Consider the following 26,020-nt stretch of genomic DNA (forward strand, 5'->3'; position numbering starts at 1 on the left):
AAGTCCTTCCCTTCATTCTCATCATAGGCAGTTCCTTGACTTTCCCTACTGCCCCACTCCATCTTACCCATCCTGGCCTCATGAGATTCCTTATCAAGTTGGGGCCTCCATGCCATTCAATGTCAGTGACGCTCACATATTAACACCCTGAGGTTCCTGTTTCTGTGACTTTCTCAGAGCCAACATGCCTATCCCTGAGCCCAGAAGCCCTATTCATTTCCTTTCATCTTGTTGGAAAAATTCACATAAACACACTGACTCCAGGAGGAAAACTCAAAAGCCCACCAAAGGTCTAAAAATTGCCCAGGCTTATTATCCAACTCTGGCTGATGTACTAGCACTTTTCCTACTGCAGCCGCTTTCATTCTTCCATCCTTCTCACTGCAGCAGAGAACACCCTCAATACCCTGGCCCCTCCCGCTCTGGTCACACAGCAAGGGGTATCGGTGTTCATCTGAGCTGGGGTGGGAAAGCCAGAGTTGCTGAGACAGCACCAGTCATAGATGCTGGTCTCTTCTCTCTTGAGAGAGTGATTCTCCAACTTAATGTGTGTAAACATTTATCTGAACCATTTGTTAAAATACAGACCCCAGGGCCCCACTTCCCAGAGATGGATTTGTAGGGTCTAGAGTAAACCTCAGAAACCTATATTTGCACAGGTGCCCTTGTGATCCTGATGCAGGAGGCAACTGAATTTGGGCATCACTTTCCAAAATCACTCTCTCTCAGGTGATGTGGCTGCCTCAACTTTTGTTCTGTGAAATCCTTGAGGCAGGAACAACTCTATTACGAATTAATTGAAGGTAAAAAAAAATATATATATATATCAATGACCATCTAAGCCAAGGAAGACTAACTGAGGAGAGTATGGAAATGACTAGAACTGAATTCCTGAACTCTTATTTTAGCACGTTCAAGCTTCTCAGCAAACTGTAAAATAAACAACAAAAATGTACAAATGGCTAACTCCCTCATACTATGAACTCAATATAAAACTAAAAGCAAACTTCAACTGAATTTACCAATGTAAGTTTAATATTTTCATTTTTGTATATTTTCACCATTGAGCTTTTTACTAATACTTTGATCAACATGAGTTGGACAAAAGAGCAATTGTCAAATGGCCAGGAGACTTTATCCCAATTCCAAATCTACCAGGAACTCCACCCTGGAATGGGTAAGTCAATGAACTTCTCTGAGACTCAGTGTCCCCATATACATAGTGGAGATTTGTACACTGCTAGAGGATAACAAGTGTTCAGACCAAAAAAAGCAATGGAAGAGCATTCTACATTCTACAATGGAAGATACAAAACAATCATTCTCTAGCTACCTTCTAGAATTGTTTTCCCCCAGCAGCCCTCCTTAGAGTTCCTCTAAGGCCTTGAATAATGACACTGTTTTATGAATTATAAGCATCACAGCATGAGGCAGCATCTGGTGGGGAGGTGCCTACAGGAAGGAAGAGACCTCAGCATGTTTGCTATTTGTACTTTTTGATGTTTCAACAAGAAGGCAGAGCATTTTCTCAAGCCAGTTTTAGTAGTGACAGAACCAAAAAGACAATCGGTAAATTGAATGTAGAATCCAGACCCAACCAAGAACAAAGAGGCACCAAAACTAGCCTGGGTGAGAGGAAAAGAAAGTCTACATCACAGAGAAGTGCAAATTCCTACTAAAATTCCAAGAAGTCTACCAGAAGACAGACAAGAGACAAGAACGGGAGGGAGTATATAAGGTAAATTCTCCCCCAGAACTACTAGTCCAAGTACTAGTTAAAACAAAACAGAAACAAGCAAACAAGCCACAGGAAAGGTTAAAAGAGAAAGAGAGAGAGGGAGGAGAGAGAGAAATTTTTTTTTAAACCCAGCAGATGGTCCTACTATGCTGATTCCATCAAAGCTCAAATAGTGAAGGCTGATCAAGACCTAAAAAATAGGGGATCCCTGAGTGGCTCAGTGGTTTAGTGCCTGCCTTTGGCGCAAGGCATGATCCTGGAGTCCTGGGATCGAGTCCCACGTCGGGCTCCCTGCATGGAGCCTGCTTCTCCCTCTGCCTGTGTCTCTGTCTCTGTCTCTATCATGAATAAATAAAATTAAAAAAAAGACCCAGAAAAAAGCTAGTCTATATAGAACCCCAAAACCAAGGCCGCCAAAACCAAAGAGTTCTGAACTTGAAGACATGATCAAACACATTAAGAAATAATGAGACAAAAAATATAAATAAAGAGAAATAATGAGACAGTGTGTTCATTTTTGTTTGTTTTTTTCTTTTCAGTGTGTGTTCATTTTTAATCATAGTCTTTGAAACTGACAGACCTGGGATGGAATATTGTTTTCACTTGTTGGCTATTGACCCTGGAAAAATTCCTTCAGTTTTTCCAAGACTTGTTTCCTCCATCTGTAAAATGGGGATAACCCTTTTTAAGTGGAGTGCTTTGGGCATTGTGCCTGGGGAGAGGCCACTCACCTGCTAACCCTACAGTAAAGTATATTTGTGACCATGGAAATGCCTCACCTGTCCCAGCTCTCCAACTTCAAAGAGCCTGGAAACAAATACAGACTTTGGGATCAAATATCAGTTGCTCAACTTCTCTTTGGCTGGAGATGATGAGTATTGATTTATATTTAAAAATACCAGCATTCTGAGAAGTTAAGCTTCGCTCTATCAGACCACACCTGACTGGCACCTGCCCAATACATACCCAAGGCTAGGACACAGAGTATGTGAAACTTAAAAAGGTCTCTCAACTCTGTATTCCAACCCCAGGCTCTTCTGACAGAGACTATACAAGATGTGTGGCTGAGTCAGGTAAGTCCAGCCTGGATCTGTCCCAAAGCATCTGACTTCCTGGTGTCCTCTGTCCCTCAAATCTAGTTCTCTGCCAAACCCTGGGGCTTCTCCCTTCACATCTTTAATATCTGACTCTTCTATTCCAGTGCCATGAACAACCCCCTGATTACCACCCAGATGGACCTCAGCACCAACATTTCATGAATAATGTTCCCCGAGGGCCCAGCTATAAGCAGCAGCCCCTGGCAGGTTGGGCTGGCTGGTACCATGCCTCCTCTTGTGCCATGGATACACCCCATTAAGCCCAAATCTTATCTGAGGTTATCCCCTGTTGGCTGGCCCTGAAGACTTGTTCTCCTGAGAGATTACTCCATCTCTCTATTTTTGATATAGACCTCAGGGGGACAAGCCCTGGGTGTCATAAAGGTCCTGGACCTCTGTGGCATGTGGCTCCCAAAGCAAGCTAATTGGAAAGCATGTCCAGACAGGCCACTCCTAGGAGACAGGACCTCCCCTCACCCAGGAGCCATACCCCGAGAAGGGCCCCTGCTGTCAACTCAGCTGTACCTCTGCCCCACCAGCCTGCCAGCCACTGCATGGAGCCAGCCCATGTTTCATCTTGTTCCCTTGGACAGCAAAGGTGACATCAGAGCCAGGGAGAGAACAAGGAAGAAGGAGGAAATGCTATGGAAATATATGTGCTATTTAAGTTTTGCAAATACAATTAAGATTCCTCAATAGGGACACCTGGGTTGAGCTCTGTGTTTGAGCGCCTTGGGCTCAGGGCATGATCCCAGCACCGCATCAGGCTCCTTGCAGGGAGCCTGCCTGCTTCTCCCTCTGCCTATGTCTCTGTCTCTCTCTGTGTCTCTCATGAATAAATAAACTCTTTTAAAAAATAGCTCATTAACATCTTTCACAGAGCAACAACATGTCTCTTAATGGGTTGATGACCAAGAAAGGTATTTTCTGGGCAGCCCCGATGGTGCAGCGGTTTAGCGCCGCCTGCAGCCCAGGGTGTGATCCTGGAGACCCGGGATCGAGTCCCATGTCGGGACCCCTGCATGGAGCCTGCTTCTCCCTCTGCCTCTGTCTCTCACTCTATCTCTCATGAGTAAATAAAATAAAATCTTTAAAAAAAAAAAAAAAAAAAAGGAAAGGTATTTTCTTCCAAATTCCTAGTTTCTATCAGTGTCACTTAACAGCCATAGGCAGCATCCTTTGGAAAGAAAGGCAGTGAGGTCCAAACCTGTAGAAGAAACCCAGTGGATTTTCTAAACCATTCGTCAGTCATAAGATTCATTTTCTTAAAGCAGTCCCAAATATTCAGTGTTAGGTAATCCCATATTCATCCTTCTCACTTGCTTCAACATTTGAAGCATTTCTCCTTTCCAATCTAATTCTCTACCTCCCTACTAGGTAAAGCCAGAGCTTGAGACTTGATCTCATCAATGAGGTGTCTTTTTGGTATCGGAGTTGTAAGCACAGAAACAAAAGGAATCACACCCGTGTTTTGTTTCTTTTCCAGGACACATATGAAACTGTCCCAGACTCACTTATACAAAGAACAGCTTAGCTCACATAAAGAGCTCTTTGAAGATAATATTTCTAAACAAGTCCATCACATAAGTCTTGAGGGAAGACTTTTGCTTTGTTTATTTTCAGGGGTAGGACAGAAAAAGTAAGCACACCAGAGATTTGTAGCATTTTCTCTTTCCATAAAAAAGAAATATAATATTTCAGGAACTTCCTTGGGAAACAAACAGCAGCCCCATTCATAACCACTTGCCCAAGTATAATTTGCAAATTCCCTCTCCTTCTCTTGCCAAGATGCCCTCTCCCATTCCCTGACCTTCACAATGGCTCCAGTTTGATTTCCCTCCTCAACCCAGCGTTTTCCCAAAGAGAACTCTCCAACTTAGATTTTTTGCACAATTGTCCTAAAAAAACTAAAGAAATAAAGTTCTTTTAAAAAGACTAATTTTCACTATTGAAATACATTTTGGAGAGGTTAATATGAAATCTACTCAACAGAACTACTTTTTTTGGGGGGGATTAACTCTTTTAATTTAAATGACAGGATTTCTGGCATCATAAACTTTCAGGGATGCCTGGGTGGCTCAGTGGCTGAGCACTTGCCCTCGGCACAGGGCATGATCCCGGGGTCCTGGGATCGAGTCCCATATCAGGCTCCCTGCATGGAGCCTGCTTCTCCCTCTGCCTATGTCTCTGCTTCTCTCTCTCTCTTGTGTCTCTCAGAAGGAAGCTTTCAAAGTCCATATGAGCGGCAGACTTGTCTTAACAGCTCCATTTCAGCAAAATACCCACAGCAAAGAAACTATATCAAGACAGCTTTCAGGGTCTACCTGAAAAAACTTAAAAATCCATTTGGCATTATTTAAAATGGTAGAAGAATGAAAAGCTTAGTCCAAAATAGTTCACAATTCAAAGATATCAAGGAATAAATAACCTTAGTACCATCATCATTTAGACCAAGACACTAGCCAATTCCTAATTTGTGTTCTGGCAGTATAAAGAGGATTTTCCCCCTTTAGTCTGGGGTCAACTGCGATAGGATATGTATACACCCTATAGAAGGCAGCTTGTCCCCTAATGTATTCTAGAAGTGGCCCTCTAGAATTCATGCCTTTCTGTAATCTTCTTCCCTTGAACACATGTGGATTTAGTAACTTGATTCTAATGAATAGAACGCAACAAACTATGGGACACCACTTCTAAGAATAGATTATAAAGGGGCTCTGGCTTCCATCTTACTTGCCCTTTCTTCCTTGCTCACCAAAGGAAGCCAGCTGCCATACTGTGAGCTGCCCCACAGAGAAGCCCATATGTCAAGGAACTGAGGGAGGCCTGTGGCCAACAACAGCAATGAACTGGGGTCCTCAGTCCAAATGTCCATCAGGAACTGAATCCTGCCAACACCATGACTGAGCTTGGAAGCAGATCTGCCCTGCTTGAACTTTGTGATAGTCATTTATGAGACACTGAATGACAGAGGACCTAGTTAAACTATGAACAGATTGTCGACTCTCAAAAAGTGTGAGATAAATGTTCACTGTTTTAAGCTGCTAAGTTTTAGAGTAATTTGTTACACAGTTATGGGCAACTAGTACACATGCCAGATATCCTCTGTCTCCCCCCCAAAATATGATTGGCTCTTCAGGCATTCACACAAACTCTTTAGCTTATGGAGAAACACTGGGTCAAGAGCCACTTTATAAAGCAGTTATCTCAAAATAAATGAGAGAAAAAGAAAGAGAAGAGAAGAGAAAGAAAAGAAAGGAAAGGAAAGGAAAGGAAAGGAAAGGAAAGGAAAGGAAAGGAAAGGAAAGGAAAGGAAAGAAAAGAAAAAGAAAAGAAGAAAAGTAAAGAAAAGAAAAGAAAAAGAAAAGAAAAGAAAAGAAAAGAAAAGAAAAGAAAAGAAAAGAAAAGAAAAGAAAAGAAAAGAAAAGAAAGGGATCCCTGGGTGATTCAGCAGTTTAGTGCCTGCCTTTGGGCCAGGGCGCTATCCTGGAGTCCCAGGATCAAGTCCCACGTCAGGCTCCCGGCACAGAGCCTGCTTATTCCTCTGCCTGTGTCACTGCCTCTCTCTCTCTCTCTCTCTCTCTCTCTCTATCATAAATAATCTTTAAAAAAAAAAGAAAAGAAAAAAAGAAAGAAAGCAGTTATCTCTCTTTTTCAGTCCTACAAATGTGCCTTTCATATTTCCCCTTGTTATTAACATTAGTATTTTGAGACTTAATTATCAAGTCCATATGCCCAGAAGTCATAATTTTATCAACTATGTGCAATAATTTCAGCCATAAGTCATCTTAATATACAGGTGGCCTTTTCCTTTCTTCATTCAGCCAATCATTCTTTCATTCACTGAAAAATACTCTATGTCTTTCTCTGGGTAACTTCTAGTTCACTGTGGGATCATTCAGCTGTGTAGGATTCCCAGCTTCATAACCCATTGGGTCACATGGATGGCAGCAATCATCTAAATTCAATATGGAATTTTTTCACTGAGGCTAAGATTAAATTTTACCTTTAGGCTAGAAGTCTAGCCAAACCATCTAGAATCTCAACTACCACGAATCTAATTCACATTCTACTGGTTACCTCCATGAAAACATACAGAAAACAGAGTACAACTAATCCTAATTAATGAGCAAAGAATAATAATTCAAAACTGGGCATTAAGTAATTCATTCAAGTATGTGATGGATAGGATGTCATGGGACCTTGTAATAGGGGTATTTGACCTACATGGACCTGTCAAAGAAGGACTCCCTGAAAAAGTGAGCTGAGATTTAAAGACCATAATGTCTAACTGTATCAACAGGAAAAGGGAATAGTATATGCAAAGGTCCTGCAAAGGAGGAACATGGAAAAAGGGTCAATGTGGCTGGAATATAGAGCAATTAGGGAACAGGGCACACAATATGAAACTGGAGTCCAGGCCATAAGGATGAGACTCTGCAGAGCTTATGAGGCCCTATAAAAGGGTTTAGTCTTTATTCTAGGAGAACTGAGAAACCACTGGGTGGTTTTCAAAAGGGTTGGCCACAACAGATCAGATTTTTGAAGAAATTCATCTGAATATGATACAGATTAAAGATTAAAGGAGCCCAGAGGAGTGGAGAAAGCAGTCAGAGACCATGGCAGTAATCTAGAAAGAGAGGTTAGAAGCCTCGTACCCCCTCACCACCTTCAGGGTGGCTTGTGGTAAGGTAGAGAGGTGAACATGGTAGAGATATTTAGGAGAATGATGGGTTACATACAGGGAGACACTCATGTACACACATGTAGAGAGATTAACAGAGCAAACAAAAGTGAAGAAAATAATTTTAAGCTCATGAGTAAAAGCTTTAACTAAACAGCTTTTTTGGGCACGTTATTAATTGCTTGATCTAATTAGATCCAAGTGACCCTATTGCACCTATTTATACACAGTGGGTGCTCAAAAACTATAAAACGAATACTCTTTGGACAAGCCATGTATCTCTGCCATACCTTCTATGACTATTTTGTCTGCAAAATGCCATTTAGCCTTATTTAACAGCTTTACTAAGGACTTCTCCAAGCTAGTCTAGTCGAAGGAACTTTTCTTTCATAATGGTTTTAATAAGATATAGTTTAATATAGATATACTTTATATACCACACATTTACCCTTTTAAAGTCTACAATTGGGTAATTTTTAATACGCTCAGAATTATACAACCATCACCACCATCAATTTGAGAACATTTTTGATCTTGCAAGAACAAACTTCATACCAATTATCACTCACTCCCCCACCCCTCTTCCCCCGAGCCAAGGCAGCCCATGATCTATGATCTGTCTCCACGGATCTGCCTTTCCTGGATACTTCATATGGATAGAATTATACAGTGAGTGGCCTTTTGTGTCTGGCTTCTTTCACTTAGTATATTCTACTATCCATCTGTGTTGAAGTATGTATCAGTATTTCATTCTTTACCACCAATTTTAATAGTTTTAGATTCACAACAAAAATGAAAGATACAGAAATTTCCCATATATCCCCTGCCCTCACACATGCATAATCTCTCCCATTATCAACATCCTGCACCAGACTGGAACATTTGGTCTAATTGATGAACCTAACATGGACTCATAGTAATCATCCAAATTCCATTGTTACATTATGCTTCACTCCTGGTGTTACACATTCTGTGAGTCTGGACAGATACATTTATCATTGTAACGTCATATAGATTATTTTTATTATCCTAAAAATTCTCTCTGCCCCATCTTTTCATCCTCCTCCCCCCAAAACTGACAGTTTTTACAGTTACAGTTTTACATTCTTTTCCAGAATGTAATAGTTGGAATCGTGTAGGATGTAGCCACCGCAATTGGCTTATTTCACTTTGGACTATGCATTTAAAGTTCCTCCAGGGTTTATCATGGCTTGATAGTTCACTTCTTTCCAATGTCTGGATATACCACAATGTATCTTTTATTCACCTACTGAAGGACATCTTGGTCATGGCCAACTTTAATTATTATTAAAAAAATATTTCAGGGGTACCTGGGTGGCTCGGTCAGTTAAGCATCTGCCTTCACCTCAGGACATGATCTTAGGGTACTGGGATGAGCCCTGCATCAGGGTCCCTGCTCGGCTGGGGAGTCTGCTTTTCCCTCTCCCTCTGTCTCTCCCCCTGCTTGTGTGCTCTCTAATAAATAAAGTCTTAAAAAAAAAAAACAAACACCCTTTGATCAACACCCATTTAGAAGGTGTGTGTGTGTGTGCGTGTGTGTGTGTGTCTAAGACTTCATTCCATCAGATAAATAGGAGCATGATAGCTGGATCGTATGGCAAGAGTATGTTCAGTTTTTAAATAAACTGTCAAACTGTCTTCCAAAGTGACTATACCACTTTGCATTTCCATGAGCAATGAGAGAGTTCCTGTTGCTTCAAATACTCACAGTATTTAGTGGTGTCAATGTTTCAGATTTTGGCCATGCTGCTAAATGTACAGTGATTTCTTGTTTTATTTTGCACATCCTTGATAACATATGATGTGGAGCATCATTTTCTATGCTTATTTGCCATTTGTATGTCTTCTTTGGTGATGTGTCTGTTAAGGTTTTTAGCTCATTCTTTTTTTTTTTTAGCTCATTCTTTAAAAAAAAAAAGATTTTATTTATTTATTCATGAGAAACACAGAGAGAGGCAGAGACATAGGCAGAGAGAGAAGCAGGCTCCATGCATGGAGCCCAATGCAGGACTCGATCCCAGGACTCCAGGATCATGCCCTGGGCCAAAGGCAGGGGCTAAAGCACTGACCCACCCAGGCGTCCCATAGCTCATGCTTTAATCTAGTTCTTTTCTTATTATTTGGTTTTAAGAGTTCTTTACAAATTTTGGGTCACAGCCCTTTATCAGCTATGTGTTTTGCAAATATTTTCTACCAGTCTGTGGACTTTCTTATTCTCTTGACATTGCCTTTTGCAGAGCAGGATTTTTTTTTTTGGAATTTTTAATTTTAATAAAATCCAGCTTACCAATTTTTTCCTTCATGGAGCATGCTATAGGTGCTGTATCTTAAAAACCACTACCATACTCATTTTCACGTAAGTTTTATCCTTTCTTTTTAAAGTTTTGTACTTTTTCTTTTTCTATTTGAGGTGTCTCTTATGAGGGGTACGATGGTATATTTTGTGAAGAGTATGGAGTCTAAGATCTAGATTCATTTTTTGCATGTCCAGTTGTTTTAGCACCATTTGTTGAAAAGACAACCTTTCCTCCATTGTATTGGTTTGCTCCTTTGTCAATAATTGACTGTACTTATAGAGGTCTATTTCTGGGTTTTCCATTTTTTTAAAAAAAGATTTTATTTATTTACTTAGCCGAGAGAGATAGAGAGAGAGAGAGAGAGAGGCAGAGACACAGGCAGAGGGAGAAGCAGGCTCCACGCAGGAAGCCCAACATGGAACTTGATACTGGGTCTCCAGGATCACGACCTGGACTGAAGGCGGTGCTAAGCCGCTGAGCCACCCGGGCTGCCCAAGGGTTTTCCATTTTCTTTCACTGATCTATTTGTCTCATGTTTCACCAAAGCCACTGTCTTCATCACTAGAGCTTTATATTAAAATTTAATGTCCAGAAGTGTCAGTCTTCCATCTTTGTTCTCCTTTAATATTATGTTAGCTTTTCTAGGTCTTTTGATTCTCCATGTAAAATATAGAATCATGTTGTCAATACGCAAAAAGTAACTTGACATTTTGACTGACATTGCATTAAATCTATAGATCAAGATGGGAAGAAGTGACCACTTAATATTAAGTCTTCCTATCCATATGGAACTGGAGGGTATTATGCTGAGTGAAATAAGTCAATCGGAGAAGGACAAACATTATATGGTCTCATTCATTTGGGGAATATAAAAAATAGTGAAAGGGAATAAAGGGGAAAGGAGAAAAAATGAGTGGGAAATATCAGAAAGGGAGACAGAACATGAGAGATTCCTAACTCCGGGAAATGAACTAGGGGTGGTGGAAGGCGAGGTGGGCGGGGGGTGGGGGTGACTGGGTGACAGGCACTGAGGGGGGCACTTGATGGAATGAGCACTGGGTGTTATTCTATATGTTGGCAAATTGAACACCAATAAAAAATAAATTTATTAAAAAAAACTGAAAAAAAAGTCTTCCTATCCATAAACATGAAATATCTCTCCATTTATTTAGTTCTTCTCTCTTCTACTTCATCAGAATTTGATAGTTTCCCTCATATAGAGTTTGTCTGTATTTTATTAAATTTTTACTTAAGTAATTCATTTCTTGAGTTCTAATGTAAATGGAATCTTTTTAAATTTCAAATTCCACTTGTTCTTTACTGGTATGTAGAAAAGTGATAGACTTCTGTATATAATCTTGTATCCTGCAAGTCTGCTGCAATTGCTTATTAGTTCCAGTTTTTCTTAGTTCTTTCAGGTTTTTTACACAATTACGTCATCTGTGAAGAAATCCAGTTTTCTTTTTTTAAATAATTTCTTTATTCATGAGAGATACAGAGAGAAAGAGGCAGAGATAGAGGCAGAGGGAGAAGCAGGCTCCCTGCAGGGAGCCCAATGTGGGATTCGATCCTGGAACTCCGGGATCATGCCCTGGGCCAAAGGCAGACGCTCAACCGCTGAGCCACCAGGTGTCCCAGAAATCCAGTTTTATATCTTCCTTTCCAATCTGTTTATATTTTGTTTTCCTCCTTTATTTTATTGTATTAGCTAGAACTTCCAGTACAATGTTGAAAAGGAGTGGTGAGACGGAACATCGTTGCCTTGTATCTGATCTTAATGGGAAAAGTCTGAGCTTCTCAACATTAAGTATGATGTTAGCTTTAAGCATGATGTTTCTGTTCAGTCTTTCTCAAACTGGGGGTGTTCCCCTCTATTCCCCACTAACCAAGAATTTTTATCATGAGTAAGTGTTGCATTTTGTTAAATGCCTTTTCTGCACTGATATTTTGACATAATCATATGATTTTTCTTATTTAGCCTGTTGAAATGATAGGTCACACTAACTGATTTTCAAATGTTCAACCAGACTTGCACACCTGGGATAAATCTCACTTGGTTGTAATTTATTTAGTATTTTTTATACATTATTGAATTTGATTTTATAGTTTTATAGATGAATAATATTTCATTGTAGGGATATACTACATTCTGTTTATTCATTAGTAGATGGACATTGGGTTATTTTCACTTTCTGCTCTTATGAATAACCCTTCACTGACCACTTATGTGTAGGTTTGCGTGCACAGATTTCCAGTTTTCTTGTGTATATACCTGGTGGTGCAATCGCTGTGTCATGTGGTAACTACATATTTAGTTTTAATAAGTAGCTGCCCTGGGGCACCTGAGTGCCTCAGTTGGTTGAGTGGCCAATTCTTGCTTTTGGCTCGGGTCATGAACTCAGGGTCATGAGCTCAAGCACTGTGTTGGGCTCCATGCTCAGCAGAGAGCTTGCCTGAGATTCTCTCCCTCTCCCTCTATCACTCTCTCTCTCTCAAATAAATAAATCTCTAAAAAAAGTAGCTGTACCATCTTGCAACCCAACCAGTACCTTCCCTCATCCTTGCAAATACTTGGTATTGTCAGCCTTTTTGATTATAACTATTCTAGTGTGAAGTTATAATTTTCCTAACAGCTGGTATTAAGCACCCTGTCCTATTCTAATTGTACATTTGTATCTTATTTGGTGAAATACTATTCAGAACCTCTTCCCACTTCAAAATTGGGTTTTTGCTTTTTACATTGAGTTGTAAGAGTTCTTTATTCTGGATATAAATCACTAATCAGATATATGATTTGCAAATATTTTCTCCCATTTCATAGGTTGTCTTTTCACTTTTTAAATATCCTTTGAATCAAAAAAGGCTTAATTTTTGTGATGCTAATTTGTCAGTTTTCTTTTTTGCTTGTGCTTTTGGTGTCAAGTCTCAGAAGGAATTGTTTAACCCAAGATCACAAAGATTCACTCCTGTTTTCTTTTGGGAGTTTTGTAGTTGCTGTTCTCACATTTATATTAGATTATGCATGAAACAGGGATCCAAATTCAATTTTGTGCATGAGTAATACCAGTTTTCTCTTTTGAAAAGACTTTTTTCTGCACTGAGTTATCTTGATTGATTTTTGAGTTAAACTAAACTTGCATGTCTGGGATAAATCCCACTTCATGGTATATAATGCCTTATATATGTTACTGGACGTGGTTTGCTACTATTTTGTTGAGGATTTTTGTATTTGTATTCATAAAGAATGTTGGTCTATCACGTTCTTGAGGTATCTTTGTCTGGTTGTGATATCAAAGAAATACTGGTCTTAGTACAATGAGTTGGGAAGTGTTCCCTCCTCTAATATTTTCTAGAAAGGGGATCCCTGGGTGGCTCAGCGGTTTAGCGCCTGTCTTTGGCCCAGGGCTTGATCCTGGAGTCTCGGGATCAAGTCCCACATTGGGCTCCCTGCATGGAGCCTGCTTCTCCCTCTGCCTGTGTCTCTGCCTCTCGTGAATAAATAAATAAAATCTTTTAAAAAAATAATATTTTCTAGAAAAATAGGCCAGTTTTTGATTACTAACTCAATCTTTTTGCTTGTTATAAGTCTATTCATATTTTTTATTTCTTTTTGAGTCAGTTTTGATAGTTTATGGATTTCTAAATTTTGCCCATTTCATCTAGATTATCTTATACTTATTTCTTGGCTTATAATTGCTCATATTAGTCCATCATACTTTTTGTTAGTAGATATCTCCTCTGAATGAAGTAACTTTTAAATGGTTTAATAATTATCCCAGAATGTTGAAATTAATAAAAGCAAAATTAAATATATAATGTACTACTATAGTTTTGAGTTTTTACAAATTCTGAGTCACGGGACATGCAAACATAGTCTTCCAGCTCTCACTTCTAGAACGAAAAAAGAGAGGCACAAAGACAGAACCTACACATTTTTAGTTAAAACACACCGAAGTCAATTCAACTGAATTAAGAAACAAGACATAGCCAACCACACTTACATTGACACACATGCATGCATGCAGTATAATAAACCCACTATGACAAATTCCTAAGTTACGAGCATTGTAAAACAATCACGTGCCAAACCCTCTCCATTTCTTGCGTAGACTAAGTCTCGCCTTCATTTATTTCTTGAGTTCAAGGCCATCAGAATTCTATACCTCATGCTTTCTGAAATCATAGTTCACATATTAATATATACATATGTATTAATGACCACATAATTTTTATAGACTCCATGACCAAGAATCAGGTTGCCTGAAAGTCACAAAAAAATATTCAGATCTTAATAAGATTCATAAATATGTATTACATCTAATCACTTCTTGTAAAATAAATCTATAAAACTACTTTAGAGGAGAGGTTGCATGTATATTTTATAGTCTTTTCTTTCAATGAAATTATTCTTAAACTTTCTTCAAAGAACCTGGGCTAATTGTTATGTTGACTTTTCTAAAACAAAATTCAACTACAAAGTTTTGAAAATGTTAAAGAATATGACAAGGCTTATTCTTCAAGCTGTATTGATACATTTGATACATTTAGGAAAAAAATTATGCTTATCACCATACACCTGACTGCCACTCTAGTTTATATAACACATGCCTTTATGATTTTAGTTGATTTTTAGGGGGGGAAAGCCCATGATGTAGGACAGGTGGCATTAACACATTTTTTTTTAATTTAAGCATTTTATGACACAATGAAACCTCTTTACTGCATCTTTATCATCCCATTAGAGAGGAGACAAAACTGAAGTTCCCACAGGTTAGATGACCTGCCCAAGGTCACAGAGCTCTTAAGTGGTAATGCTGGGACCAGGAAATCCAGTCCAGTAACTCCCAGTCACACATCTCCTCTGTGACACTGCTTCTCACTTAGAAAAACTAGAGACAAAAACTTAGAATACAAAGTGTGTTTAAGAAGAAAGAAAATTTCTAGTAACTCTCCCTAAACTTTTTCTCTGAAAGCATGTTTATTTTGAATGTTTACAAATCACTCTCCTTAACTTTGTTATCAACTACTTGACTAAAAGCATGTTTTAAATAATCTTACTGATATTGAGTCTTCAGTGAGCTGCAACCTGTCGACTTAGACCTATTTAAGAATCTTTAAAAGTAGTCTTCAGAGTTTAGAGCTACAAGATACTGTTGAAATATTAAACAACCCTGAAAAATCCCCTTTCAAGCAATTCTGAGGCTAATTTAGCTCGTGTGTCACTGAATGTTCTTCTACACAACACTGATTTAAAACTTCATTCTTCTAGCTCTGTAGATAGCTATTTATCAGTGATTAGAGATAATTAACACCAGTGGCCATTATCTAAATGTTTATTTTCTATATACTTAAGAAAGCTGGAACATATTATCTGTCTGTGGAACAATATCGCTATTCGATTACAGCACAAAGCACTAAATCAGAATGTAACTCATGGCATATGGGCACGGTAGCAGCACTCACCCAGCATAGGACAAAGTTCTTCTGACTCCTCTGACACAGAGGCCTAAGTACAAATAAAGTTTATCTTCACTTTCTTCTCAGAGAAACCAATGTTTACTTGTAATCTAAAATGTCTTAGGGAGTCAATGTGATTTTCGAGACCATGTATCCTCAGTGGTCACACACCCATGGGTTAAAAGGAGATTGCAGTCGTTAAGCTACTCTCTAGCCTAGTGACCGATGGACTTCAGTCCAAATGATACTGTCCCATAGGGCATTTATCATTATCGGGGTGGGGGTGAGAAAAATACCTGCGGAAGCTCTGAGAGAAAAGGATCAAAGCACGCTTATGATGAGCACTGAGTAAGGTACAGAACTGCTGAATCACGTACACGCAGAACAAACACCGTAGGTTGCCAATACTGGAATTAAAATTTAAAATGTAAAAAGAAAATAAATAAAAGGAAGCTGATTTCAGTCTTTGCTGCTCCCCCATATCCAAACCAGGGAGAGGAGGAATCGGAAAAAAAATCTGCATTTTGGCCAGAGATTTCCTGGGAGAAGCTGAGGAAGAAAAGGAGTGGTCGCCTCGCTAGTACTTGACCCTGGTCGTGGGCACCTTGTCCTGCCCTGTGGTCCTTCCCCCGTTCCGGCTCCTGCCAGGACGGCCAGGGGTGGGGAGAGGGCAGGGCCCGGTGCGCGTGGGGCTCACCTCTTGGCTTCCTCCAGGTGGCACAGGTACTCGTAGGCCATGTTCTGGCGCCGCCTCTCGTCCATCTCCTCGGCAGACAGCCTCTCATCGTCCACGATAGCTGAAAACAGAGGACACGGCTATTACCTGCGGGGCAGTGTCCACCACGCAAGCCCCGGGGCCAACCGCCGCAGAAGGCTTCCACGGAGAACACGGAAAGCAGGGGCCTGACACGTGAGGCACAGGGAGGTGCCTTCGCATCGTTGCACAATGTCGCTGCTAACAGCAAGGTCAGGGGATCCCTGGGTGGCTCAGCAGTTTAGCGCCTGCCTTTGGCCCAGGGCGCGATCCTGGAGACTCGGGATCGAATCCCACATCTGACTCCTGGTGCATGGAGCCTGCTTCTCCCTCCTCCTGTGTCTCTGCCACTCTCTCTCTATGTCTATCATAAATAAATAAATAAATCTTAAAAAAAAAAAAAAACAGCAAGGTCAAATGGGTTCGGGTTAAAACCACAGCATACAATGAGAACAGCCCGCATCTTTCACAGACACGAGGCTGCAGACCTTAGGCAGCCTCGAATCCACTGGAGTGCGGTCCCCATGTGACAACTTTTTGTAACAAACCTGTAGAATTGGCACAGTGGCTCAGCTTGGACCTTCTTGGAAACTCTGACGTCTAACAACTCATCTACAGGATGTGTGTTGTCTCACTCGTAAAGGAAATTAAAGCTTTTCACCCAAGGCAAACCCTACTTTACAGTCTCCAAGCCCAGGTCTCTAAAATTCCTCCTTCACATATTTCTTGGCCTTTGTGAAGGTAACCTTCCTGGTCGACAGGGAGCCAAAAGAAGAAAACAAAGGAGACATCTGCTGAGCAGTTTTCAAGCCCACACTCTAGGCCAACACAAACCTCAGTTTATGAACCTTCACAATTGAGCTTTGCTGTTTCGGTAGAGAACACGGCCTCCCCATCTCCTGAGTGCATTTCCTCTGCCCAGTGCCTCAACGGCACTTAACTGTCACATCAGGCAACTCCTCGCAGTCCATTTTCATGACAACATTGCTTTCTCCTAACAAGGAACTCCTTTTTCCTCTTCAATCCTGAACTTTAATTCTGATACGTATAAAATGAATTTGGCTTCTAGTCTGTTATGTTACTCATCTGACGAACACACGGTGAATGCGTAGCAGGGATACAGTCACGTGGGACAGGCACGTCAGCATGCTTTTTTCCTTCCCAGCCACCAGCTCCAATCAGCCATTCCACAAATGAGACCCCTGGTTCCAAGCAGAAGAGTTAAGGTCACCTGTCCATCCTTACAAAAGGCCAATTCCATGCCCTCGGATGAGGAGTTCAAGATATCATTGTGGCAGACCAAAGGAATGAAGCTCCGATTTTGAGTTCTTACTGGAGCAAATATCATGCTAAATGCTTAAATTCTAAAAGTGGTACAAAACCCTCAAAGAACTCAAAAGACATGGGCTTAAATTTACATCAATAAAAATATGGTGGAATTCCAGAAACATATACAAACATGCTGGATGCTTATTTATCAAGCACAATGCTTTGTTTCAAGCCCTTAGGCTGCGCGTCCTATGAATGGTCTCACATAAGTCTCATGACACTAGGAAGCAGGTAATTTGTCCCACTTTACAGCTGAGCCAACAGGATGGGAAGTCATTTGCCCAAAGGAAAAGTAGAAACATTAGGGCTAGAAATGCGGGGATGGGATGGAAAAACAAAACCAGTATGAAAGAACTCAGGGAAATGTCTTTTTTTATAGATGAGGAAGAAAAGAAACCAGCAGAAGAGGGAGGGGAACCATGGAAGAGCACCAGGACAGGCTTGGACACAACCAGCCAGGAGTTTCCACACATCTCAGCACCCTCTTCCTATCCTGCCTTTCTTCCAACTCCCAATTTCCCAGTGCCGCTCCATCCCTTGAGACAGGGAGACCTCTTCCTGGAGCAGTGGTATGAATAAGGGTCAACAAAAATTTGTGGTGTTTGTCAAAAGCATCTTCTCTTTCTTAATAAATTCAATCTGACTTGAACTTTAGAAGAGAGCTCTTGAGTTTAGGAAAAGTACCAAGCTCTGGAACCAGCCTCTTCCACACCTGCACCCCCCCCCCCGCCCCCAAGATTCCAGGTCTTCAATATCTCTCCCCTGGACTCTTGCAACTTCCCTCAGATTGCCTCCCAGCCACCCCTCCCCCACGCGTTCTCCGCACTGCCACCAGAGCTCCTTTGGAAGACACAGTCCTGCTAACGTTAACCTCCCTCACAAAACCTTCCATGGATCCCCATTTCCTCCAGAACTAAGTTCTCGAAGTCTTACCCACTCCTGCCACCATGAAACCTGCATTCCAGCCACTCCTTCCAGACAGTGCTGCATTCCAGGACCACACCACTACCTTTCAGGTTCAAGGGCTCCTGCTCTCCACTTTCTCTGTGCCTGGAGAGCCATTTTCCCACCTTCTGTGTGTGACATCTCCTCAAGCACAATTCTGTGGATCGCCAAGCCAGGATCCACCCACCTTCCTCAGCACTCTGGTTCACCCTTTTATTACACCACTCATCACAGAGGCTCAGTCACATCTCCCTCAACAAAAGGAGATTCCGTACAAGAAAGGCCCCTTGATTCATCTATGCACCCCCATCACATTTATCATGGTTCTTTGCACACAGCGAACACACAACCATGTGCTGAAAAGCCACCTTTATGAAGTGAGCTGACCATAATCCCATGAGGACTATATTTTGCAAATTCTGATTTTCTTATCCCGAGTTTTCTTGGAAGGTCCCTGACATGCCCACATATCCTAACCTATTCCTCCATCTCCACTTTTCCTAACACTTCATCCCCAAGACACCTCATGATTTCCAGTTTCTTGTTTGAATTTCAGCCAAAAGACTATTTCTGACAGGATATTCTCATTTTATAGTAACTTCAGCCACATTAAAGCAAAAACAATATATAACTCCTAGTATGAATCCACACGATCACTCCGTCCTCCCCAAGTTTTATATATGAGTGCAGGAGCCCTAGTTAAAAGGAGACCCTCTCACTGTCACCTTCCTTCCACCTCTATCAATCTACACAGGAGGAAACAGAAGCCTTAAAAGCACTTCATCCCTAAGCCTCGACCCCCTATTCTCTGCACAAGCCACATAAGAGTCCACCAGTCCAAGAGAGCTGCTGCTGAGCTCTCAAACTGTGACATCACCTGTCTAAAGAGAAGATTACACTTATGAATTAACCAAACGCACACCAGAGCTTTAAATGGCAGTTCCAGCATATGGGCCACAGCTGATAGGAATCTGCACATCTTTATGACTCCACTCAATAAGGACTTCCTTCCCTAAGTCTTCCCTGCTTGCTCCCACTCAAAATGTGCTCTCTCCTGGCACCGCCTGTACTGCTTCATTTAATAGTAAACTCCTTGAAGACAAATCTGTGTCCTCATAATATCCAGCTCATTGTCCTGCACAGGCTACATGCTCCATAAAAATATGTGACAAATAATCTCTTATGAGGAGTGGTTAGTATGAGAGCTCTAAAATATCCATGTGGGCAGTTTGATTTGCCTACTTACAATGAATAAGGATACAGTCACTGATGGGGCAAATACAGTACCATTCCAGAGACCTCACTTAAATGATGTTTAATTCATAGATTCTCTAGGCCAGGCATGAGCCAAAGTACCAGGGATAGGTCAGTGAACAAATCAAAACAGAGTTTGCCCTCATGGGTCTTCCTTTGACACATCCCTTTCTTCCCTCTGCCCTGGCCCATGGGACCGCATATCTGGCCCCTACCCTTCCAACCACATCCACTTGAGCCTCACTTTCCTGTCTTTATGATCTATGGTCAAAGCATATGTTTAAGTTATGAATGTGAGAATGCCTGAATCACAACCAAAGGAGATCCTTCTGGACCACAGAGGTTGCTTGCAACTTTTTCTGCGTTATTCAACATGTACAAAGTAGCAATTTCTAATAAGAACCACTGGCATGGAAAATAACCCCACCATTGAAAAAGCCATCATGGAACTGGTAAAATAATTTACTTCAGCATGACTTCACCACCCAGAAAGCACTCTTCCATGCTACTGTGTGGTCCTCCATCATCCCGAGACACAGACATTACAACTTCAGAAATGAAGGGTCATGCTAAGGGAAGGGGTGGCATGTAGTTCCTCACTAGGTCACTGACACAGCCAGGGCTGGGGCCCACATCCTCAGGTCTGCAGCTGCTGCTCTTTGCCCCATGCAGTGCTGCTGCTGCTAAATCTGAGGGAGCCAGGAAAGGCACATGTCATGGCTAAACCCAAGAGCAGATCATGTAAGTGCTTTCAGAACTGCCTTTATCTTAAAGCAGCTTGACTGCGATTTCCTCTCAAGTTCATCTTTACCTGCTACCTTGAGCCCTAAGAGACATGAGGACATCATGGAGAACAGCTTCCAGAAATATTAGCAACTCACAAAATGCCTGAGTGGGCACTGGCTAAAAGATGGTATTTTAACACAATAACATTCTAGAGAAATCCCACTAGAGGGCTTATTCAGAGGTGGAAGGAGCAGAACGAGCGTTGGTAGAGAAGGTTTTGAAGTAAAACTCTTAGTGATGGACGGAAAACTTGAGTTCATGTTCTAGAGAATACCCATAAAATCCAACTAAAAGCAGCCTGAAGATGTGCCTCATTCATTAAGGAGTTTGCGTGGTCACTTAATTTCAGCTACTCTACTCGCTCCTTCACACACAGGCAGCAAAGCTGTCATCTCCTTGGTATTAAAATTCATTCACTTTTTCAACAAATATTTGAGGGGCTACTTTGTGCCAGTCTGGCCCATGGACTGGACACAGAGTGACAGGTATGAGACACAAAGGCCCATTATAGTTAACGGAATGTTTGAGGTAACGGCAGGATCTTAGATGGGTAGTAGGGATATACTCCCTCCAGTGGAGGAAAGGTCAGCAAGAAACACAAAAACCAGGATTGGGAATCTCTGTTTGATGAAATGCTATTATTTAAAACATGTCCCTTAAAGGAAAAGCAGGTTAAAGATATGGTATGAAGCATCAGTTCATAGAAACGTATCAGAGTTTAGCATTTCATATATGTGTGATTATTCTGTGTGACTCAAAACTTCTTTAAGGAGCCCTGAGAATCCTCAGTCCTGAATATGTAATTCAGTTCAAATGTGTATTGAACCAGCCTGTAACATCTGAGATCAGCTTTTAGCCAGGAGAGCATAGCCAAGTGGTTATTTCCCCTTTCTTGAGACTTAAAGAACGGCTACCAGAGATCTATGTGCCCCAAGGAACTAGAAGGAAGAGAATTGATTCCAAGACCCTTAAATAGGTAAGAGACAAGGGCTGGATATAAAGATGAGAGAACCCCAAGTCCAAAATTTCCACTAAGCAAAACACCCAATAAACTTGAGCCATGACATATTCTGGCTTCACACCAGCTTCCTGTAGCAAGCATTTCACGGCTACTTGATCTTAACATGATCCAACTTCTGTAATCTGAATTTTCTTTTGAAAAATAGGCAAAACTGAGGTTGAAGTTGTTAGCAATCCAACGCAGATTCTCAGGTAGTCTAAAGAACCTTTGGGCTCACAAGCAGAGATGCCGTGTCCTTTACAGGTTTAGTCCTACTAAATCTAATGCCCTGATAGTAACACAGCCATGCTGTGCAGATCCTAAGGGAAGGTGAACTCTAAAGCCCGCCCTCCATACTTTCCCTGGAATTTCTTCCCTGTGACACATTTCTAAGTACTGTCCATAGCTGTAAAGCAACACACAACTTCAGAGGATACTCAGGTTAGACAGGGTTGTAAGAGACCATCACTTCCTTGAATAAGGCAAAGCCCTAAATCTTCATGCTCAGTATTGAAATGAGAATTTCCTAGTGAGGAAAGAAGGTAACCACCCCAACTACACAAGTTACTTTTGAGAGTTACAGTCTCTGGCCACCAATGTCATATTTCCAGTGAGGTTCTTAAGGTCCAGAAGACTTCTTTGTCATATTTTCTCAAGGAAAAAACAGTTCAGGCTTTTTGAAAATGGTTAATCCTCTTCTGCAAATAGGCTTTTAATGTACATTGCTTTCAGACCTACATATGAAAGAGGGTTCTTTGATCCCACTTTGATACAAAAGGTTTCAAAGATGTTTCCCACAAAGATGTGATAATGCTTGACCATCTACAATGTCATTGGTTTCTATTAGGCCTGAATCCCAAAACCCAGGACACCTTTTTCAGAACAGAATTTCATTTCTACATCTCACACAGGAAGTAAAATTAATTTTGGTCCACTGTGCAAATCTGAAGAATGTTTTATTTTTTTTAAATAATCTACAAATTCAAAGCAAGCCAGAGATTATTAAGGTCCACCTTGCAGGCTGAGATGGGAGGGATCTAAGACTTTGCTTGACTTAAGGGCTAAGAACTTAAAAGCAGTGATTCTTAGATTTGGGATTTCTTAATTATTATTTAAAAAAATATCTGAAGATCAAAAACCACTTATTTTGCTTCCAAGTAGGCACAAGTAAAATTCCATTTGTTCACTGCCTGCTCCTACACATTCCATCATCCTTATACAGATCTCAGAAAGGAATAAAGGACTGTCAAGTTTCCAAGGCCAATTTAAAAATTTTAGCTCCAACAGTTAAAATTACAGAAGGAATTGTAAAACCTTTTGTCTGGATGAGCTTCTACTATTTTTAAAAGAAGAGAAAGGAATTCAACTCATCTCTACTTAGGTATGAACTTTTTATGCTTAAGATGGCCAGTGCAAAATGCTCCAAATTATGTGGAGCATTTAGAACAAGTCCTAAAATTATTCTGTTTGCTATAGATAGAGATTATTTACTGTAAATTTTTAAAAAAGATTTTATTTATTTTTAAAGATTTTATTTATTTATTCGAGAGAGAGAGAGAGAGAGAAAGAGGCAGAGACATAGGCAGAGACATAGGTAGAGGGAGAAGCAGGCTCCCCATAGGGGACCCAATGCAGGACTCCATCCCGATGCAGGACTCCATCCCAGGACCCCGGGATCATGCCCAGAGCTGAAGGCAGATGCTCACCCGCTGAGCCACCCAGGCACCCAAAAAGATTTTATTTTTTAATCTATTTTTAGAAAGAGAGAGAAAGCGCACGAGCAGGAGGAGGGGCAGAGGGAGACAGAGAAAATCCCAAGCAAGGTCCATGCTGTGGGCAGAGCCTAACCCAGGGCTCAATCCCAGGACCCCAAGATCATGACCCAAGCTGAAACCAAGAGTCTGATGCTTAATTGACTGAGCCACCCAGGTGCCCCTTACAATAACTTTATTTTTTTAAAGATTTTATTTATTTATTCATGAGAGACACACACAGAGAAAGAGAGGCAGAGACACAGGCAGAGGGAGCAGCAGGCTCCATGCAGGGAGCCCGATGTGGGACTCGATCCCAGGTCTCCAGGATCATGCCCCGAGCAAAAGGCAGGCGCTCAACCGCTGAGCCACCCAGGGGTCCCCAACTTACTGTAACTTTAATACTGCATGGGAATTATGATATTTTACTACTGTTACACAGACTTAGCAGGTTATATAATGATAGTTCCCTGGGCTGTTCTCAGGGAGTAGCAAGTCACTGCTAACACTCTGTCCCCATCCTCTGAAAAACTACCTCAAATAAACCAGAATATCAGAGATTCCCTACAAAACTGTTTGAGCCTTTGAAGACAATAGAATACTGAGTCTTCATCTAATTTTTCTTTGACTATTAGGAGAAAGTAACCAATCACAAATAGTTCAAGACTCAATGTAAGAAAACAAAACAGCCTTTTGGTTTTGAGTAGGGTGTTTTCCCTGCATGTTTCATGGGCATAGATCTTATTTCCCTCATCAGTATAAGCTCTTTATAACAATACATGAAAAGTAGCAGGCGGAAGACATTAACACTTAATAAGCACTTTGTATGTGCCAGTTATTTTACATACATTATCTCTTAGTCCCTACAACCCCCCTTTAAGATAGGAATTTGAATCTTTACTTCTTTAGTGGGAAATAAACTCAGGGAGGTTCGGTTATTCCAGTTTAGGTAATCCAAGTATCATAAAGACATGTAAATGGCAGAACTGGGATTCCCAACAACTTGGATTCCAAAGTTCTGATCCTTCTACTATCCCACAAAGTCACTGACTCCTTGCATGTGTTTGGTGACCAACCCAGCAGTGCTTAAGTTTTTCTGAGGGTGTTACTTATCGGCAGATTTATGTTACTTTGATTTTCCTACTGTAAACCACATAAATTAATGCTATCTTGAGAAAGTATAGAAAGTAAAATTAGGTGCCTGGGTGGCTCAGTGGTTGAGCATCTGCCTTTGGCTCAGGGCATGATCCCGGGGTCCCAGGATCGAATCCCACAATGACTCCTGGCAGGGAGCCTGCTTCTCCCTCTGCCTGTGTTGTGTCTCTGCATCTCTCTGTCTCTCATGAATAAATAAACATAATCAAAAAAAAAAAAGAAACTAAAATCAGAGGCTTACCTCTCAAAGATGTAGTAATCTCAAATGTAGTTCAGCAAAGGAAAAAATATTAATATTCAGCATTGCTAAGTTAGACTTACCAGGAACGTAGCAGTAACAAGAGCAAAATAAAAAGTGACAGTGACACTACTTATGTGATACATCACATGATAAGCAAAGTCATATGATCAACAAATCCTGAGAAAACATTTGAGAAAATTAAACATTTTTATCTCGGGGCCCTCCTTTATTCTACTTCTCTCCCCCCCCCCAAAAAAAAGGTGAATTTCTGACTACACTGACAAAAACATTTGATAAAAAGGTGTGCCTGAGTGGAAAGGGAAGTGGCTTTGGGCTTAAATGTGCCCGTAATATTGCCATGTTCAGTTATAGATCAGTTTGCTAGACACTCAGTTTTATCATCTGTAGAATGGAAATAATGCTACCTACCCCATGAAGCTGCTGTATGAATACTTTAAAAAAAAAACATATACTTAAAATTATGTTACAGTTAAACTATAATATAACCAATTATTAAATAAGGAAGTCATAAAATGTATAGATGTGTATAATAAAGGTAATAGATAATCAGCGAGTTTTTCAAGGGTAATTCATTATACTCAATTTTCCTCAAAAAAAATGTTTTTCCTCTCGCTCAGGGGCTTTAGTGTGTATCTCTATATAACTTGCAAATTCAATGTATTTGAAATTATATATATTTGAAAAAAGCAAAATTTGAATCCCACAATGTATACACATACTGAACATATATACGTAGTGGGTGTATCTTCTTAATAATCATTCAAGGTTATGTTATTATATGTACTACAATGAAGGGGAAAAATGCCTAGAAGGAAATACCAAATGTTAAAGCACTTATTTTTAAAAGGAGTACACTAGAGATTTTTAACTTTTTCAAATAATACACATTTTCCAGATACTCTATACCACTGATGTATATTATTTAAAAAAAAAGATTTTATTTATTTATTCATGAGAGACATAGAGAGAGAGGCAGAGACACAGGCAGAGGGAGAAGCAGGCTCTATGCACAGAGCCCGACGTGGGACCCGTTCCCAGCACACCAGGATCACGCCCTGAGCTGGTAGGCAGATGCCCAACAGCTGAGCCACCCAGGCGTCCCTGATGTATATTACTTTAATAACAAAAGATTAAATGTGTTTTAATGTTCAGTTACAGAAAAATAAGAAAATACAAGGAATAAGCCTTAATGCCAGTTCCATTATGAAGCATGCCTTCCATGCACTAATTGCTCCATTTGAACTTCTAGAGAAGGATCTGTCATTGAAAATGTGCAATGATTATTAACAGCTTAATGAGGAAAAAAGATTATGGAAGCTCAAGGACAGCAGAGAGGGAGACAAATAATGCCACGATATTCTGAGGGCCTTATGTGCCTAAACGCTTGGGTGTGACAAGCTGATCACCCCGAAAGGGAGGGTTAAGACCAAAGTGAAGTGGAATGTACGGAAGGGGACCTCATCTGCAGAATGAAGAGAAGGCTCCACACG

At 40.7% G+C, this 26,020-nt stretch overlaps 1 protein-coding gene and 1 long non-coding RNA gene across 3 annotated transcripts in view; one reads left to right on the forward strand and one right to left on the reverse strand.

Moving 5' to 3' along the window:
* Positions 1–26,020, reverse strand: part of IQGAP2 (IQ motif containing GTPase activating protein 2) — a 288,130-nt gene that overhangs the window by 224,561 nt on the left and 37,549 nt on the right. For both annotated transcript variants that reach the window (XM_077867634.1, XM_077867629.1), the window contains exon 2: positions 15,992–16,091. In XM_077867634.1, the coding sequence (XP_077723760.1) occupies positions 15,992–16,056 (65 nt within the window). In that variant the 5' untranslated portion in view covers positions 16,057–16,091. The remainder of the gene's footprint in view (positions 1–15,991; positions 16,092–26,020) is intronic.
* Positions 1,363–18,015, forward strand: LOC144295243 (uncharacterized). Its single transcript, XR_013362586.1, has 3 exons — positions 1,363–1,738; positions 2,770–2,811; positions 17,757–18,015. It is a non-coding gene; the product is annotated as an uncharacterized LOC144295243 (long non-coding RNA).

Source organism: Canis aureus, chromosome 2 (assembly GCF_053574225.1).
Source record: "Canis aureus isolate CA01 chromosome 2, VMU_Caureus_v.1.0, whole genome shotgun sequence".
NCBI lineage: Eukaryota > Metazoa > Chordata > Mammalia > Carnivora > Canidae > Canis > Canis aureus.